The sequence below is a fragment of the Pimephales promelas genome, chromosome 22 (genome assembly GCF_988280905.1).
Source record: "Pimephales promelas chromosome 22, fPimPro1.hap1.1, whole genome shotgun sequence".
Classification (NCBI taxonomy): Eukaryota; Metazoa; Chordata; class Actinopteri; order Cypriniformes; family Leuciscidae; genus Pimephales; species Pimephales promelas.
Window position 1 is genome coordinate 4,886,079 of NC_142790.1, and position 16,681 is coordinate 4,902,759.

General features: G+C 36.4%; 1 protein-coding gene across 4 annotated transcripts in view; it reads left to right on the forward strand.

Moving 5' to 3' along the window:
* The window catches only part of ccny (cyclin Y), a 58,239-nt gene extending 42,944 nt beyond the window's left edge, over nucleotides 1–15,295 (forward strand). For 2 of the 4 annotated variants that reach the window (XM_039666535.2, XM_039666536.2), the window contains 8 exons: nucleotides 274–308; nucleotides 1,031–1,134; nucleotides 2,099–2,134; nucleotides 3,956–4,013; nucleotides 4,087–4,206; nucleotides 9,616–9,782; nucleotides 10,982–11,144; nucleotides 14,454–15,294. In XM_039666535.2, coding sequence (XP_039522469.1) covers nucleotides 274–308; nucleotides 1,031–1,134; nucleotides 2,099–2,134; nucleotides 3,956–4,013; nucleotides 4,087–4,206; nucleotides 9,616–9,782; nucleotides 10,982–11,144; nucleotides 14,454–14,570 — 800 coding nt within the window. In that variant the 3' untranslated portion in view covers nucleotides 14,571–15,294. Of the gene's footprint in view, nucleotides 1–273; nucleotides 309–673; nucleotides 698–1,030; nucleotides 1,135–2,098; nucleotides 2,135–3,955; nucleotides 4,014–4,086; nucleotides 4,207–9,615; nucleotides 9,783–10,981; nucleotides 11,145–14,453 lie in introns of all 4 variants that reach the window. The other 2 variants (XM_039666533.2, XM_039666534.2) reach the window with 2 other exon arrangements.
* The last annotated feature ends 1,386 nt before the right edge of the window (nucleotides 15,296–16,681 follow it).

Sequence of the window (16,681 nt, forward strand, 5' to 3'; positions counted from 1 at the left end):
TCATGCTGATACTCAAAAATAAGTCTATGAAGCCAATCAGCTTTCTTTTTTTTTTTTTTTTTTTGAGAAGTTGAATTAAAACACATTTCATTTGCTTCAGTTGCCCCCCAAACTGTTTATAATGAAATACAGACCAAGACCACAGATTGTTAGATACTTCCCTCTTAATGTTACTGACATCACAGTAATTGTGGCCCTTGTCTTTTTGTCTTTCTCTAAACAACTATATCGACTGTTGTGCGAGTGTTGGTAATTATGCGTTTCTCTTTACAGTTCGGGAAAAACGGAAAAGTCTGTACGTCAACCATGTAAGTAGCAGCAGCAGATGCGATGACATCAGTGGTTGTGTGTCTTCTGGTAGTGCGATTCTCATAATGCTTGTGTGTCTGCAATGAAGATATTTCCCCAAGTTTCACAACACTCTCATAACTAATCGAATCCATCAGTCAACCACCACATGAGAATGCCCAAACCCAATATTGCACGAGTCTCTGGGCTTGTGTTGCATCATAAACTGCATTTCGTTGCTGTTCAATGCTTTAATTCTATATAAAGGATTTAATAAGCATGGCTTGATTATTTTCATTTCATTACCGCATGCTCTTCACACTAAATTTGCAATGACTAGCTTATGCTTTGTTCCTATTTTAATGTCTTTTACTTGCTTTGCAAGTTAACACACATTGCGGAGTCAAAGGTAAATATTTGCTCATTGCTCTATTCATTTTCCTGTGATAATGTGTGTGTTTTTGACATTTTAAGGATTTCTTTGCTCTATTAATGTTGCTTATCAGTTTGATATCTTGCTAAACATTGTCTAGTAAGTTGCATAATACATTACTATGTTTGTGTTGTACTGGATTGGGAATCTTACCCACACTAATGCACACATGTAGTGAGAACCACTCAGGTATAAATGAGAGGATAATGGCTTCTGTGGGGCGGCAGGTGGCCTATTTTGCAGCATGTTTGCTGAAAGTGTGTGCGTTTGAGAATAACTGACTGAGAACTGTTTCACCTTGTCTTTCAGCAACATCCGTCTGGTCCAATGAGACGCAAGTACAGCTCCTGTTCGACGATCTTCCTGGATGACAGCACCGTCAGCCAACCCAACCTCAAATACACCATCAAATGGTACTCGAATTGTGAACTAAAGTGAAAAGTGTACTATCCCTTTAATACCAGGTGTAAACAGGGACTAAATGAGCTGAAACGGATGTGGAAAGAGAATTTTGAAAGAAAAACCTTTGGAAATTGGGCTTAACAACTTCTTAGATTGTATTGCTGTTAAATAATAACCATTGGTATAATGAGTGAGTTTGACATCTGAGCTGATTCGATAAACCAGTGACTCCTCTTTTTGATTCAAGATAATTTGCCTGCCTGATCACATTCAATGTCACTTTATGGATTGAATAGGTTTAGGTATGCACCATTAAAGTTCTGATCAATAATAAGCCAAATTAGCCAATAATTCATTTCATTTTATGGCTAATAATAACATGTAAATGGCTGCTACAAATTCTATACTGACTGAATTAAAAAAAGTAATAAAACAGAAACCTAAAATCAATGATACATTTTAATAGAATCAAAATTAGCTAAATATTACCTTTTAACAGTGTTATTAAATCATTGTTTTTAAATACTTAAACTTAACTGAGCGATAAAAATAGCACAAATGAACATGTACAATTATAAATCAAATATCAGAAAATGTATATACAAAATTAGCCCCAAGATTTGGCGATAATTGATATGGGATGATGTATGCATTTACTAAGAAATTCGATTTTCGTATACAAGGCCTCTTTTGGCATTAAATTGAAGATAGTTTTATGAGCGGTTGACACGCATCATACATACTGTAGTGTTTTCCGCTTGTCAGTTCTACAGATTCATTAAAAGAATAGCATATTCTTTTATGTACACATTGTGCAGTTAATAAGCAAGGACTTATTATAGCAGCACAATTCACAGATAACTCTACAGCTTCACAGAAATGTTTTAGATCCCATTTAGATTGGATTTAATGTTTCATCATGTTGTTGATCACTTCATTATATCAACTTCTCTCTATTGTTTCTTCTGTTTGCAGTGTCTCCCTCGCAATATACTACCATATAAAGAACAGGTATGATTTTCATTCCTCTCATCAGATCAGTTGCTGTTACAATGAGAGCTCAGGGAAAGATGTGTGTGTTTGAGTGACTACACACGACAGTGTGAATGGCACTGCAGGAAAACTGCTTTTGTGTGGTGAAGTCCAGCAGTGTGTGTCGCGCTTCACAAAGACAGGCTGGAGGTTCGTAAATGGGTTTGGACTCAGGGATCCAAATACTCTCAACCACATGTGTTGCAATGCACTGTGGGTGAAGAAAAGATTGATTACCCTGCCTTCTGAAAGTGTGTGCATCTATTTTGTCTTTTTCAATGGACTGGTTGTATAACATTGTGATTTAAACCAGTCTTTGTGTTGCCTAACTCCAGTTTTATAATATCATATAAAAGACTGGATATTTTATTTTAAATTAGCTGAATTAAAAAGATCTATATCTATCTATCTATCTATCTATCTATCTATCTATCTGTCTGTCTGTCTGTCTGTCTGTCTGTCTGTCTGTCTGTCTGTCTGTCTGTCTGTCCGTCCGTCCGTCCGTCCGTCCGTCCGTCCGTCCGTCCGTCCGTCCGTCCGTCCGTCCGTCCGTCCGTCCGTCCGTCCGTCCGTCCGTCCGTCCGTCCGTCCGTCCGTCCGTCCGTCCGTCCGTCCGTCCGTCCGTCCGTCCGTCTGTCTATCTACTGTATCTACCTGTCTCTCTCTCTATCTGTCTGTCTGTCTATTTATCTATCTTTATCTGTCTGTCTATCTATCTATCTATCTATCTATCTATCTATCTATCTATCTATCATCTATCTATCTATCTATCTATCTATCTATCTATCTATCTATCTATCTATCTGTCTGTCTGTCTGTCTGTCTGTCTACCATATCTCTCTGGCTGTCTATCTATCTATCTATCTATCTATCTATCTATCTATCTATCTATCTATCTATCTATCTATCTATCTATCTATCTATCTATCTATCTATCTATCTATCTATCTATCTATCTATCTATCTATCTATCTATCTATCTATCTATCTATCTATCTATCTATCTATCTGTCTATCTGTCTTTCTGTCTGTCTGTCTGTCTGTCTACCATATCTCTCTGGCTGTCTATCTATCTATCTATCTATCTATCTATCTATCTATCTATCTATCTATCTATCTATCTATCTATCTATCTATCTATCTATCTATCTATCTATCTATCTATCTATCTATCTATCTATCTATCTATCTGTCTGTCTGTCTGTCTGTCTGTCTGTCTGTCTGTCTGTCTACCATATCTCTCTGGCTGTCTATCTATCTATCTATCTATCTATCTATCTATGTATCTATCTATCTATCTATCTATCTATCTATCTATCTATCTATCTATCTATCTATCTATCTATCTATCTATCTATCTATCTATCTATCTATCTATCTGTCTATCTGTCTGTCTGTCTGTCTACCATATCTCTCTGGCTGTCTATCTATCTACCGTGTCTATCTATCTGTCTGTCCGTCCGTCCGTCCGTCTGTCCATCCTTCCTTTCGCTATTTATCTATACCTGACAATATACTCTATATCTTTTCTGTTCTGTTTCTATATGTTACTCAGACTTTGTGCCTATCTTTCTCTCAAATCCTTAGTGCCATATAAACCATTAAAGCTTTATAACCTACAAACAAGGCGACAGAGCTGTTGAAATGTAACTTTGACATGGTTGGAAATGGTTTTGGAAACATTGAAAATGTATCATGACAGACTTTCCTTTCTAGCTCTTTAATGCATTATATGAATAAATCTCAGACAATAAGGACAATTCTTCCCTAATCTAATTTCATGAACCATTCTCCTTACAGAAATGTGGAGGGGCGAATGCTGTTAGACATTTTTGATGAGAAACTTCATCCACTTACAGTAAGTGCAGCTCATTTATAAGCTGTTTAATTACATCCTGCACAGAATGTCCTGAAACGTCGTCTTCCCACAGAAATCGGAGGTGCCGTCAGACTATGAGAAGCACGACCCGGAACAGAAACAGATCTACCGATTCGTCCGCACGCTCTTCAGTGCCGCCCAGCTCACAGCTGAGTGTGCCGTTGTTACTCTGGTGAGTCAGGTCATGTGACTTAATACTTGCCCAATGAAAGTTCCCCTTTGTCGTTTTTGGATTGGCTGGTAGCACAAGTTAAAATAGGGTTTACCGTAAGTGTAGTGGATTTACCATCACTCAGGTGAAAATAGTTGTCATATTTACTGCTTTAGTAGCTGGTGCTAAGCCCAGCAGCTGTCTCTCTTCTTTTGAAGGCTTATCCCTTCTCACTTTCCTTTTATGAGGTGTCATTAAAGCAGTTCTAGACATGCAAGAGGCTGTGAATGGTTGAGATGGGCTTAAGGGGAGGTATAGAGGCTGGTTCCCATCGACTGTTCATAGACCATCTTTTGTGTTTATGATATATACAGAAATGGCAAGCATGTTCTTAAACTTATAAGCTGCAATCTGATTTAAGATGCAATTTAATCAGTTTGTTACTTCTAGATGGCTGGGGGAAAAATGGAATAAATGTCCCTGTGCTTATTTCGGTATTGTCTGGAGAACCTTTCTTGTAGACTATTGCCATTATTATTGTAGTACCAATTATTGCAGATGTGCTCGCCCCTAAATGTCTCATTAACAAGCTAACTGTGGTTAGTCACTTTTTCCATATCAGTTTGATATCTCCTTCCTACCGGAGATAAGCCAGAGGGGAAAAAAATGGCCTTTTAGTCAAAAGTCTCAGACTAATAATACAGTGTAGCTATTATATTTGAGTTTGAGATTTCGTCTGAGATAGACTTGGTGTCTGTGAATTGATAGACTTCTCAGACAGACAGATTGTTTGTGACTTTGTTGCTAAATGTAGATTGAGACAGACTGAGCCTGTTCCTTGACCTGCAGAGGCCAACAGGTGCAGAGATGCTGGTGGAATCTGATTGGCTGTCGCTTCAGTTATTGAAAGGGAACTGATGTATGACACTATCCAATAAAATAAATTAAGCTAAAATAAAATTGAAAAAAGTCATTTTGATGAAAAACTAGAAAATTAAAAGTGTCAACCGTGCCAATAAAATAAAATCAATTTATACAGTATATACAGTGTGTGTGTGTGTGTATATATGTATATATATATATATACAGTATATATATATATATATATATATATACTGTATATACACAGTATAAATTGATATAAATTGATTTGATTTTATTGCCACGGTTGACGCTTCTAATTGTCTAGTTTTTCATCAAAATAACTAATAAAATTGAATAATATTTTAAAATATTATTTTAAAATATTATTTCATAGGCAAGTAATATTTCATATGCAAGCTAATGGTGTAGTTGAGGAATTGTGTGGTGTATGGATACAAAATATCTCCAAAAGCACAGCATTAATGAATAGATGAGAAGTAAACAAAAAATATATATTATTTGTATGATTAAAAATCTATATTATTTTTTGTAAAATTACTCAATCATTTATTGGGGAAGCCCAGAAGTGAAGGCCATTTGAAGGTTAAAATGACTAAAACTGAAATAAAAATAAACTACAGCTAATTTGAAATAACACAAAACAAATGACTAAAACTTTAATTAAAATTGAAGCTAATTTAAAATATAAAATAGACTATAATATTATATATAAATAATGCTAACCAGGACATCTTTATTTAATTAATGTTAATTAAATATTTATCACTCTGTTTTTATGACTCAACAGAATAAAAACTCAATTATGTTTTAATAGCTCTACCTAGGTTAGCGTTTTTCTGGAAGGTGCTGAGTGAGTCTGACTGTTGTTGATGATTATGAATGAATATATACACAAACATGTTTTTCTAAGCACATATTTTGCACACAGTTGCCCACGGGTGAGCTGGAGCCCCGCAATGCAGTGGAACCAATTAAACGTGCGATTTCTGTCTGACACTTTCTGCAAAAAATTGGCTTCTTGTTAGATAACTTTCCCACTGTGGGCAAAATAATCTTATTTGACATTGTTGTCCCCCATTGAGTGTGTATGTGAGCTTTTAGTGCTTCTACGTCTCTTTTCTAAATGCATACATCATGAGCTTTTCATTTAATAAGGACGTCTTTGTTCGCCTACATCCATCAGCAGTGTTTCTGAATGCTAAAGACGCCCATGGCTACAGCATACCGTCATATGCTAGGTCAACAGAACACAGACTTACAATTCAACCACTCAGTAAGCAATGTTTATAGCTTTCTTTTTACAAGTACACAAAGGAAGATTATTGGTGGTAATAAGGCAACCATCTATATTGCTCCTACTCGGCCCCTAAACATAGCAGTAGACTTTGACTTGTAACATCCTACAGGCACGAACAAATACTTCGAAGCATGTGACAAAGAATAGCTGTTCTTTTTTTTTTTTTTTTTTTTTTTTTTTAAGTAGTCAGAGCTTTTAGCTTAGCTACATGCTAATAATGACCCCAAATACTTTTGTAACAACATAGCAGCACCTGGGAAGGGAAACAACCCAAAATAATTTAGCATTGTGGCTATGACTTCTACACTCATTTGTATTTATAAATAGCCAAAAAATTAGCCTTAAAAACAGTAACCAAGCCTCAATATAATACACTTGTCTAGTTGTCACTTGTCTGTTTGACAATACATATTTTCAAAGTAATACACGTTTCATTGATACAGTGTCATTTGGCCTTATTTAAAATCTCGTTGAGCCTCAGTGAGCATGACCATGACCATGTCAAGGAAAAATCTACATTGGTGGTGGAGAAAAACCATGTTTCTTAATATTTCAGAGGGGCAGCATGTATATTATAACAGCAGGGGGCCTGACACAGATCCTTGTGGCACTCCATAGTTTACCAGTGTCAGAAATGCTAGTAAACAATCAAACTGGTAATGGTCAGATTAAGATAAGCAGGGTCTAAACCAGCTTAACCCCTCTCCTTGATTGCCAGTGTAGTTTTCTAATACATGTAAGAATATTCCATGATATATAATGCCAAAAGCAGCAGAGCTAAAGGCTGATTTATACTTCCGCGTCGGAGCCTCTACGCCATAGACTATGCATTGGTTTTCATTTATACTTTTGCGCCGTTGTCCACGTTGATTACACATGCTGAGGGAACATGTGAAACCCGAGGGAGGGATTCTAGCAGACCAATCACAGCGCTTGCGGTACGCGTAGAATTGACGCATTGTTACATTTATGGAGAGGTCAGGGTGCTATACACAGCCTACGCGGAAGTATAAGAAAAGAGGAAAGTCATTTTTAAAGGATTAGTTCACTTTTGAAAAAACGTTTGCTGATGATTTACTCACCCCCATGTCATCCAAGATGTCCATGTCTTTCTTTCCTCAGTCGAAAAGAAATTAAGGTTTTTGATGAAAACATTCCAGGATTTTTCTCCATATAATGGACTTACATGGGAACCAGACGGTTCGAGGTCCAAACAACAGTTAATAACAGTTTCAGATGCAGCTTCGAATGTCTTTAAACGACACCAGATGATGAATAAGGGTCTTATCATGCGAAACGATCGGTTATTTCAAAACTTATTCCAAAAATGTAACTTTTCTAAGGACAAATGCTAGCATTGCTCTATTCTGTGAGGCGCGTTTGTAACGTCACGTATTACGTAATTACGTTCAAAAGGTCACGGGCGACGTAGCCAGAAGTACAGAGTCAGAGTTTTTACAAGTTGAACGCATAGGTTGAACGTGAAAACTAACTCAAACGCCGTTTACAAAAAAGGAATTAAAAGGTAAAACAACGATGTCGGACGATTTTGATTCTGTACTTCCGGCTACGTCGCCCGTGACCTTTTGAACGTAATTACGTATTACGTGACGTTGCAAACGAGCCTCACAGAATACAGCAAGGCTAGCATTTGTGTTTCAGAAAAGTTACATTTTTGGAATAAGTTTTGAAATAACCGATCGTTTCGCATGATAAGACCCTTATTCATCATCTGGTGTTGTTTAAAGACATTTGAAGCTGCATCTGAAACTGTTATTAACTGTCGTTTGGACCTCGGACCGTCTGGTTCCCATGTAAGTCCATTATATGGAGAAAAATCCTGGAATGTTTTCATCAAAAACCTTAATTTCTTTTCGACTGAGGAAAGAAAGACATGGACATCTTGGATGACATGGGGGTGAGTAAATTATCAGCAAAAGTTTTTTCAAAAGTGAACTACTCCTTTAATTCTGAATGCTGTCTCTGTGCAAAGATGGGGCCTGAGACATAACTGATGTTCTTCAGAATCATTATATTTACATGGTACATGTTAGTGTCATAGTATAACTGAATGGTATTTGGTTTGTTACCAGTGAGGCATCAGGTGTTTGTGTTGGTCGGCTGAGCATTCGTGTTTGTTTGTCTTTCGGCATCCGTGCTCCCTGACCCGCGTGTCAGTCTTGCAGTAATCACATTTTTGTTGTGAGGCTGTAATAACGTTGCTCTAAAAACAGAAACGGAAGGGTCGGACACAAGAATCTAGAAACAAACACTGGTTTCTTTACTACTGACTTAAAGGAGTAGTTCACTTTTGAAAAAAATTACTCAATTTTCTCACCGCCATGTCATCCAAGATGTCCATGTCTTTCTTTCTTCAGTCGAAAAGAAATTAAGGTTTTTGATGAAAATATTCCAGGATTTTCTCCATAAAATGGACTTCAATGGGAACCAAACGGTTCAAGGTCCGAAAGACACTTTCAGTGCAAACTGTTCAAAGGGCTTTAAACGATTCCAGACGATAAATAAGGGTCTTATCAAGAGAAATGATCGCTTATTTAATAAATAAATAACAAAGTTTAAATTTTATAAGCTCAAATGCTCTCCTTGCTCTGTTCTGTGATGCCGTTTGTGACTCTCCTGTTCGAACTCGCTCATCAAAATGAACGAATCTTTTTCCGAGTCATTTGGTCCATTCAACGAACGAAACAAACAAATTGACTCGGAAAAAGATTAGTTCATTTTGATGAGCGAGTTCGAACAGGAGAGTCACGAACAACACCACAGAACAGAGAAAGGCGAGCATTTGAGCTTATAAAACGGAAACTTTTTTTTTTTAATGAGCGATCGTTTCGCTTGATAAAACCCTTAATCATCGTCTGGAATCGTTTAAAGCCCTTTGAACAGTTTACAGTTTGCACTGAAACTGCCGTTTGGACCTTGAACCATTTGGTTCCCATTGAAGTCCATTATATGGAGAAAAATCCTGGAATGTTTTCATCAAAAACCTTAATTTCTTTTCGACTGAAGAAAGAAAGACATGGACATCTTGGATGACATGGGGCTGAGTAAATTATCAGCAAAAGTTTTTTTCAAAAGTGAATTTCTCCTTTAATTTCCAAGCAATAACTTACTTCACTTTGATTTTGAATAATGCCCGTTAATCAATTCTTATTAATGTTAAACTTAATTATGAGAATATCTCTGGAGTAAAGATAATGAAGCACTTCCTCTCTCATTTCTTTTCTCAGGTGTATCTGGAGAGATTATTAACATATGCAGAGATTGATATCTGTCCTGCTAACTGGAAAAGGATCGTTTTGGGTGCCATCCTGTTGGCGTCAAAGGTGTGGGATGATCAGGCCGTATGGAATGTCGACTACTGCCAGATCCTCAAAGACATCACCGTGGAAGACATGTGAGCTTTTGTTGTTGTTGTTTTCAAAATGGCAGACTTTCAGTACCACAAGTATCTCAAATATTGTGGAACAACAGTTAGATACTACATTAGCTATTTATCCATGCACATATCACTTAAAAACAGTGAATGGAATGGCAAGATGTGCATAAAATCTTAAAATTTCACATAAACAAAGCACTGAATTGAGGCAGATCATTTTTAATCAGATAAGAAGACATGATATAAACACATTTACCGAATACATACCTATATACGCACGACTTTGTCCCAACATATCATATGATTGGATACCTGCACTAACCAGGAGACCAAACTACAACTTTGTTTGAGCCAAAGTCTGCCTTATTTGGCTCTCAGAACAGTCACACAAGATTGCATTCACAAACGTCAAGCATCCGCCTCCAAATGCAAGATAACACAGTAGCGTTTGCCATTTTCACACAAAGGAAGATATTTTGATGAACGACTGGAACCAAACAGTTGTTTTGCACCATTGACTTCCATAGTAAATACTATGGTAGTCAATGATGCCAAAGTCCCAATCGTTCTTCAAAATATCTTCCTTTGTGTTCAGCAGAAGAAAGAATCTCATACAGGTTTGCAAAAACTTGAGGGTGAGTAAATGATAAGAGAATTTTCACTTTTGGGTGGAGGAGTATCCTTTTAAGGTACCATAGATATACAGTATTCCCTGAAGAAATCGACTAAATAGTTTCAGCATGTTTTCCCATCTGTCCTTTCAACTCCTGCTGAGTACACAGTTATTTTAAAGACTGTCCTGACTATAAATTCAGTGACGGAGGCTGTTATACTGTCTCAAAGAATACCACAAACAGCAGAGGACCAGAGAGTGTGGGTTTGTTGTTTTTTGTTGGCTATATTTAGTTGGTCCGTTGGAATAATTATGTGGTTGGTAGAACATAAGTTTTGTTAGTGCTGTGAAATTTGGTCATGTATAAAGGACGATTTTTTTTTAATATGAACAAATGATCAGAACTTGTTGTTTCTTGACAGAATTGAGGTTTTGAAATGAAAAGGCATTGATTTTTTTTGTTTTTTTTTGTTTTTTTTGAAATGTGCTTTTCTTCAATAGCTAGACTGTCAAGATTGCCTTTTCGCTTATTACCGCCCACTGACAAATGTCAAAAGAAACATTCACAAAGCTAATTATCTTTGCTTTCTTTCTCTCCCACCAGGAACGAGTTGGAGCGGCAGTTTCTGGAGCTTCTGCAGTTCAATATTAACGTTCCATCGAGCGTCTACGCCAAGTACTATTTTGACTTGCGTTCACTTTCCGAGGCGAACAACCTCAACTTTCCCCTGGAGCCTCTCAGCAGAGACAAGGCCCAGAAACTGGAGGTGAGAGGGTCAATATCGCTTCAGATCACTAACACACACTATACTGACTGTCATTTTAAGAGCACATTCACATCCCAGTTTTCTTTGGTTTCTATGTTGTCAAAGAAAGTTCAATATCTTGGCAGATTGTTAAAGGAGTAGTTCACTTTAAAAAAAAAAAAAAAACTTTTGCTGATAATTTACTCACCCCATGTCATCCAAGATGTCCATGTCTTTCTTTTTTCAGTCGAAAAGAAATTAAGGTTTTTGATGAAAACATTCCATGATTTTCACCATATAATGGACTTTGAAGGTCCAAATGAGAGTTTCAGTGCAGCTTCAAAGGGCTTTAAACGACACCAGGCGATGAATAAGGGTCTTATCTAGAGAAACGATCGGTCATTTAAAAAATAAATAAAAAAGTTTAAGTTTTATAAGCACAAATGCTCGCCTTGCTCTGTTCTGTGATGAGTGTTCGTGACTGTCCTGTTCAAACTCGTTCATCAAAATGAACAAATCTTTTTTTTGAGTCATGATGACTTGAAGGGTCCTAGACCCTTATTCATCATCTGGTGTCGTTTAAAGCACTTTGAAGCTGCACTGAAACTCTTATTTAGACCTTGAACCGTTTGGTTCCCATTGAAGTCCATTATATGGAGAAAATCCTGGAATGTTTTCATCAAAAACATTAATTTATTTTCAACTGAAGAAAGAATGACATGGACATCTTGGATGACATGGGGGGGTGAGTAAATTATCAGCAAAAGTTTTTTTTATAAGCAAAACTACTCCTTTAAATTGAATCTATTCCAGCAAGTTATAAGGAATATGGCAGTGAAACTCAAAAGCTTGCTTTGTGTTACAACTCTCGAAAAGAAGGAATATGGTGACATGTTGTATTGGTCCATTGGTTCAGTAGCAGCAGGGCTGAGTAATTACCTCGCCTGAATCCCCATGTGTGTCATTTGCCAGCGTTCAGCCTCAATGCTGCCCAATTACAGCCCAGACAACACCAGGCCTATAATGATGTTAGTTATGTGTGTGTTTGTGTGTGGTTGCGTTTGGTGATGTAGTAGCCCATCTAGAGTCAGTGGTCTGTGGGTGGACAGCTCAATCAGTGGTTTGTGATCCAGTTCTTTCACAAGGACCAGACCCCCGCTTCCATTTTGCACTGGCCCTCTTTATACACTCCCACAAACAATCAGCTGTCACCTCGAAATAATGGACGCAAACTGTATCTTGTCTCAATATTGAAACTTTTTCTGGCTTATTATTGGAGGTGTTTGCACTTGGAAATTTGGTTTGTGCATTTGAAAGTACAGGTTTGGCCTACACTTTTGTGACACTTTCACTTGTAAAAAATGTGTATCTAGCTAATTCTGTTTCTACTCAATGTTATTGGCATCTCTCATAATTCAGCAGATGAGCCATTCCACCGAAAGGGTGACATTTCTGTCCCCACTCCCCAGGACATTATATGTATAAAATTGCATGAAAATTAACTCTAAAACACATTTTATTATTAAGCAAAATGTCTAACTAAAAGCTAACTACAAATTTAAAACATATAATTAAAAACATTAAGTAAAACGACACAGAACACCCATGTCCCAACTCTATATCTCTAAACTTTACCATGAAATATTATAATATTTAAATATATAAATATTAAATAATACAAATATTATCATATTAATATTTTAGATAAAATACACAGTGTAGTAATGTCCCCAGGTTTTCACTCAGTCCTGTTAGACTATTACACAGGGAAAAGTGACTTTCAGGGAAAGTCTTCAGATAGTCCAGTTCCACAGTCATGAAAAACCTTGAAACATTTAAAAATAGTTTTCTGGGCCTAAGTCAAAGGAATGTATTAAAGCTTAAAAAAGTAATACCTTTTTTTTTTGTTGTTCAGTGTTATTAAATGGAAGTAATTAAAGCTGTATTTGTAGCTGAGAAAAGGCAATGTCATGGTCTCATTAAAATCCCAGAGAGTGAAAGTGCAAATGTTGAAATTATGTTGAAAAGTTCATAGACTGAACTACACTATCATTAAAATGTTTGGGGTCATTAAGATTCTTTAAAGAAATTAAAAAAAAATAATAATAGTAACATAACAAACTATATTGGGAAAGAGTGACACTTAAGAGGTTTTAAATGTTAGTTTTTTTTAACATTTTAAAATGTTATCATTTCTATTCATTAAAGGATTAGTTCACTTTTGAAAAAACTTTTGCTGATAATTTACTCACCCCCATGTCATCCAAGATGTCCATGTCTTTCTTTCCTCAGTCGAAAATAAATTTAGGTTTTTGATGAAAACATTCCAGGATTTTTCTCCATATAATGGACTTCAATGGGAACCGGATGGTTCAAGGTCCAAAAGATAGTGTTAATAACAGTTTCAGATGCAGCTTCAAATGTCTTTAAACGATATCAGACGATGAATAAGGGTCTTATCATGCGAAACGATCGGTTATTTCAAAACTTATTCCAAAAATGTAACTTTTATAAGGACAAATGCTAGCATTGCTCTATTCTGTGAGGCGCGTTTGCAACGTCACGTATTACGTAATTACGTTCAAAAGGTCACGGGCGACGTAGCCGAAAGTACAGAGTCACTGTTTACAAGTTGAACGCATAGGTTGAACGTGAAAACTAACTCAAACACTGTTTACAAAAAAAGGAATTAAAAGGAAAAACAACGATGTCGGACGATTTTGATTCTGTACTTCCGGCTACGTCGCCCGTGACCTTTTGAACGTAATTACGTATTACGTGACGTTACAAACGCGCCTCAGAGAATATAGCAAGGCTAGCATTTGTCCTTAGAAAAGTTACATTTTTGGAATAAGTTTTGAAATAACCGATCGTTTCGCATGATAAGACCCTTATTCATCGTCTGGTGTCGTTTAAAGACATTTGAAGCTGCATCTGAAACAGTTATTAACCATCTTTTAATACTTGAACCATCCGGTTCCCATTGAAGTCCATTATATGGAGAAAAATCCTGGAATGTTTTCATCAAAAACCTTAATTTCTTTTCGACTGAGGAAAGAAAGACATGGACATCTTGGATGACATGGGGGTGAGTAAAAGATCAGCAAAAGTTTTTTCAAAAGTGAACTAATCCTTTAAAGAATAGTGAAAAACGTGCTACGGGTTCCACAAAAATTAAAAAGCAGCACAACTGTTTTCAACATTGATAATAATCAGAAATGTTTCTTGAGGCGCAAATTATCATATCATATTTCTGAAGGTTATGATGCTAAAAATGCAGCTTTGATCACAGGAATAAATGAAATTGTGTCTATCTCACGTTTCTCACAGGCGATCTCCAGGCTTTGTGACGACAAATATAAAGACTTGAGAAAAGGAGCCAAGAAGCGCTCAGTGAGTGCAGATAACCTGACAGTGGTCAGATGGTCCCCAGCCATCATATCCTAATATCGGTGGACGTCGCGGACTTTCACGAGAGACGGAGAAAAAGAAACTGTCAGAAGAAGCGTTCTCTAAGAGGACACAAACATGCTTCGTACCTCCACGAGACTCTTGAGCCTTTCTCCCTGCTGGTCGTATGGCTGCTGTAAATACGAGACACCCACACAAAGATCACTTTCCAACCTGTGGCTTAGAGGAGAGAGAGACACTGCTACTGCAGTTCAGAAAACAGGAGGATATATAATCGAGGGAGAAAGATGCCTAATGACTGGAACAGCATTCCTACAGCTCTGTGTCATACATGTTTGCCATTCTAGGTGAGGAAGTGTTCGCACCATGATCTTGTCTGGTTAGAAAAGTGTCGTATCAAGATGGCCAAAATCAACCACTTCTCAAGATATCATTCCTAAAAGTGTTTTTTTTTTTGATCACACCATTAAATCACCACTGTAGTTATACATACTGTTATTTAACATTTTGTTTAAGATTTATTTTAGTTAAATTAAAAGCATCCTTAATGACGGTTTATTAATCGGAAATTAGTCTTTAATAATTGCACGTTAATGGGGAAAATATACAATTTGGATATCTCTGTTTAGTCTAATTATTTTATTTATTTATTTCCCAATTTGTAATACGTGATCAAGGCAGTTTGTGTCATTTAGTCTTGGCTTTGTATTTGAAGAGTTCAGATGCAAAAGCCTCTAAGTGTCATTTGAAATTTTCTTCTAAAATGATCATTTTTATCAAGCTTGTATATTTAAGTTCACTAATTTCACTTAAATGGCAATGAAGATTACCTATTAATTGTCATTTAAGTGAAATTACTATAGTTAAATATACAAGCTTGATAAAAAAATGTCATTTTAGAAGAAAATTTCAAATGGAATTTAGAGGCTTTTGCATCTGAACTCTTCATTTACAAAAGGTGTGTGTTCCCATGTGACGCTCTTCGGACTTTCCTTTTCAAGCGGAAATTAAAATAATTGGATGCCATGAAAAAAAATGTCAAAATAGCCTGAAATTGGATGTTTTAATGCTTTTTCTTTCTGCAAAGCCAACAATGACGTTCCACGACCTTGTATGAGCTTCACATTCGTATTATTTTTATACATATTTCACCCTTCGCTTTAACAAACGATGGATATACACATGCTGTGTCAGTCATTTTCAAATCCTCAAAGCAATACATGCTCTATTGTATACAGAACCTGCTAGAAAGATTGGAGTTCAATTTTGAAAGGGTTCCTATTGGTTATAATTGATGTCTTGAAGTCCTAAAACATGCTATTAAAGGTGATGCTGATAGTACCACTGCGATACAAATGTTCTGGCAGATTGCAGTGTTTGATTTGTCAATTACAATGCGTCGAACCAGAGACAGAATTGAATAGATGAAGAGGAATTCCTGCTGTATCCACTGCCATCACCTGTGGTGCCTGCGTTCAGCGGGAATATGGCCTTAGAAATAGAATATCAAAATTAACCATGCTATCTTCCATTCTCAATAAGACATCGAAGTTAGTTTTTACCAAAAGAAGTTAGTTTTTTTTTAAAGCGGTTCTTCCGCTCAGATGTGTGCGATTATGATTCGTTATATATAATGTGATTCGTCTGCTGAGAGACATATTGAGAATTACAACTTCCAAAAATATCTTTTGTATATTGTACATACTTAAACGTACTTAAAGAAATGTAATTATGATCTTGAGATATTTATATGTGACCAGTATTTAGTTTTCTTAATTCGTATTCAATTCTGGTCAGTGATGGTGGATAAGAATTTGAAAAATATATAAGTATGTTGGTTGTTTTGTCAGGAATAAGTCAATCTTCTGGGATCTGACACGGTTTTCTGACACAGCGCTGTTATTGAGTTTCCTTCATTTTGTTGTCCTCAATTGAGTTTCCAGTTAAGTTGAAATTAGTTTTTTTACGCACCACAAAAATTGGTAAAGCAATTTCACAAGGTTATGGTGACATGAATGTAACTTTTCGTTTTAGCAGCAATGATAAAAAAAAGCAATTTTCCATACTTCTTGCTACAGATGACATCAAAATGGCTGTTATTTTCAAGCATTGTGCGTTTATTCTTACATTTTATTATAATTTAGATT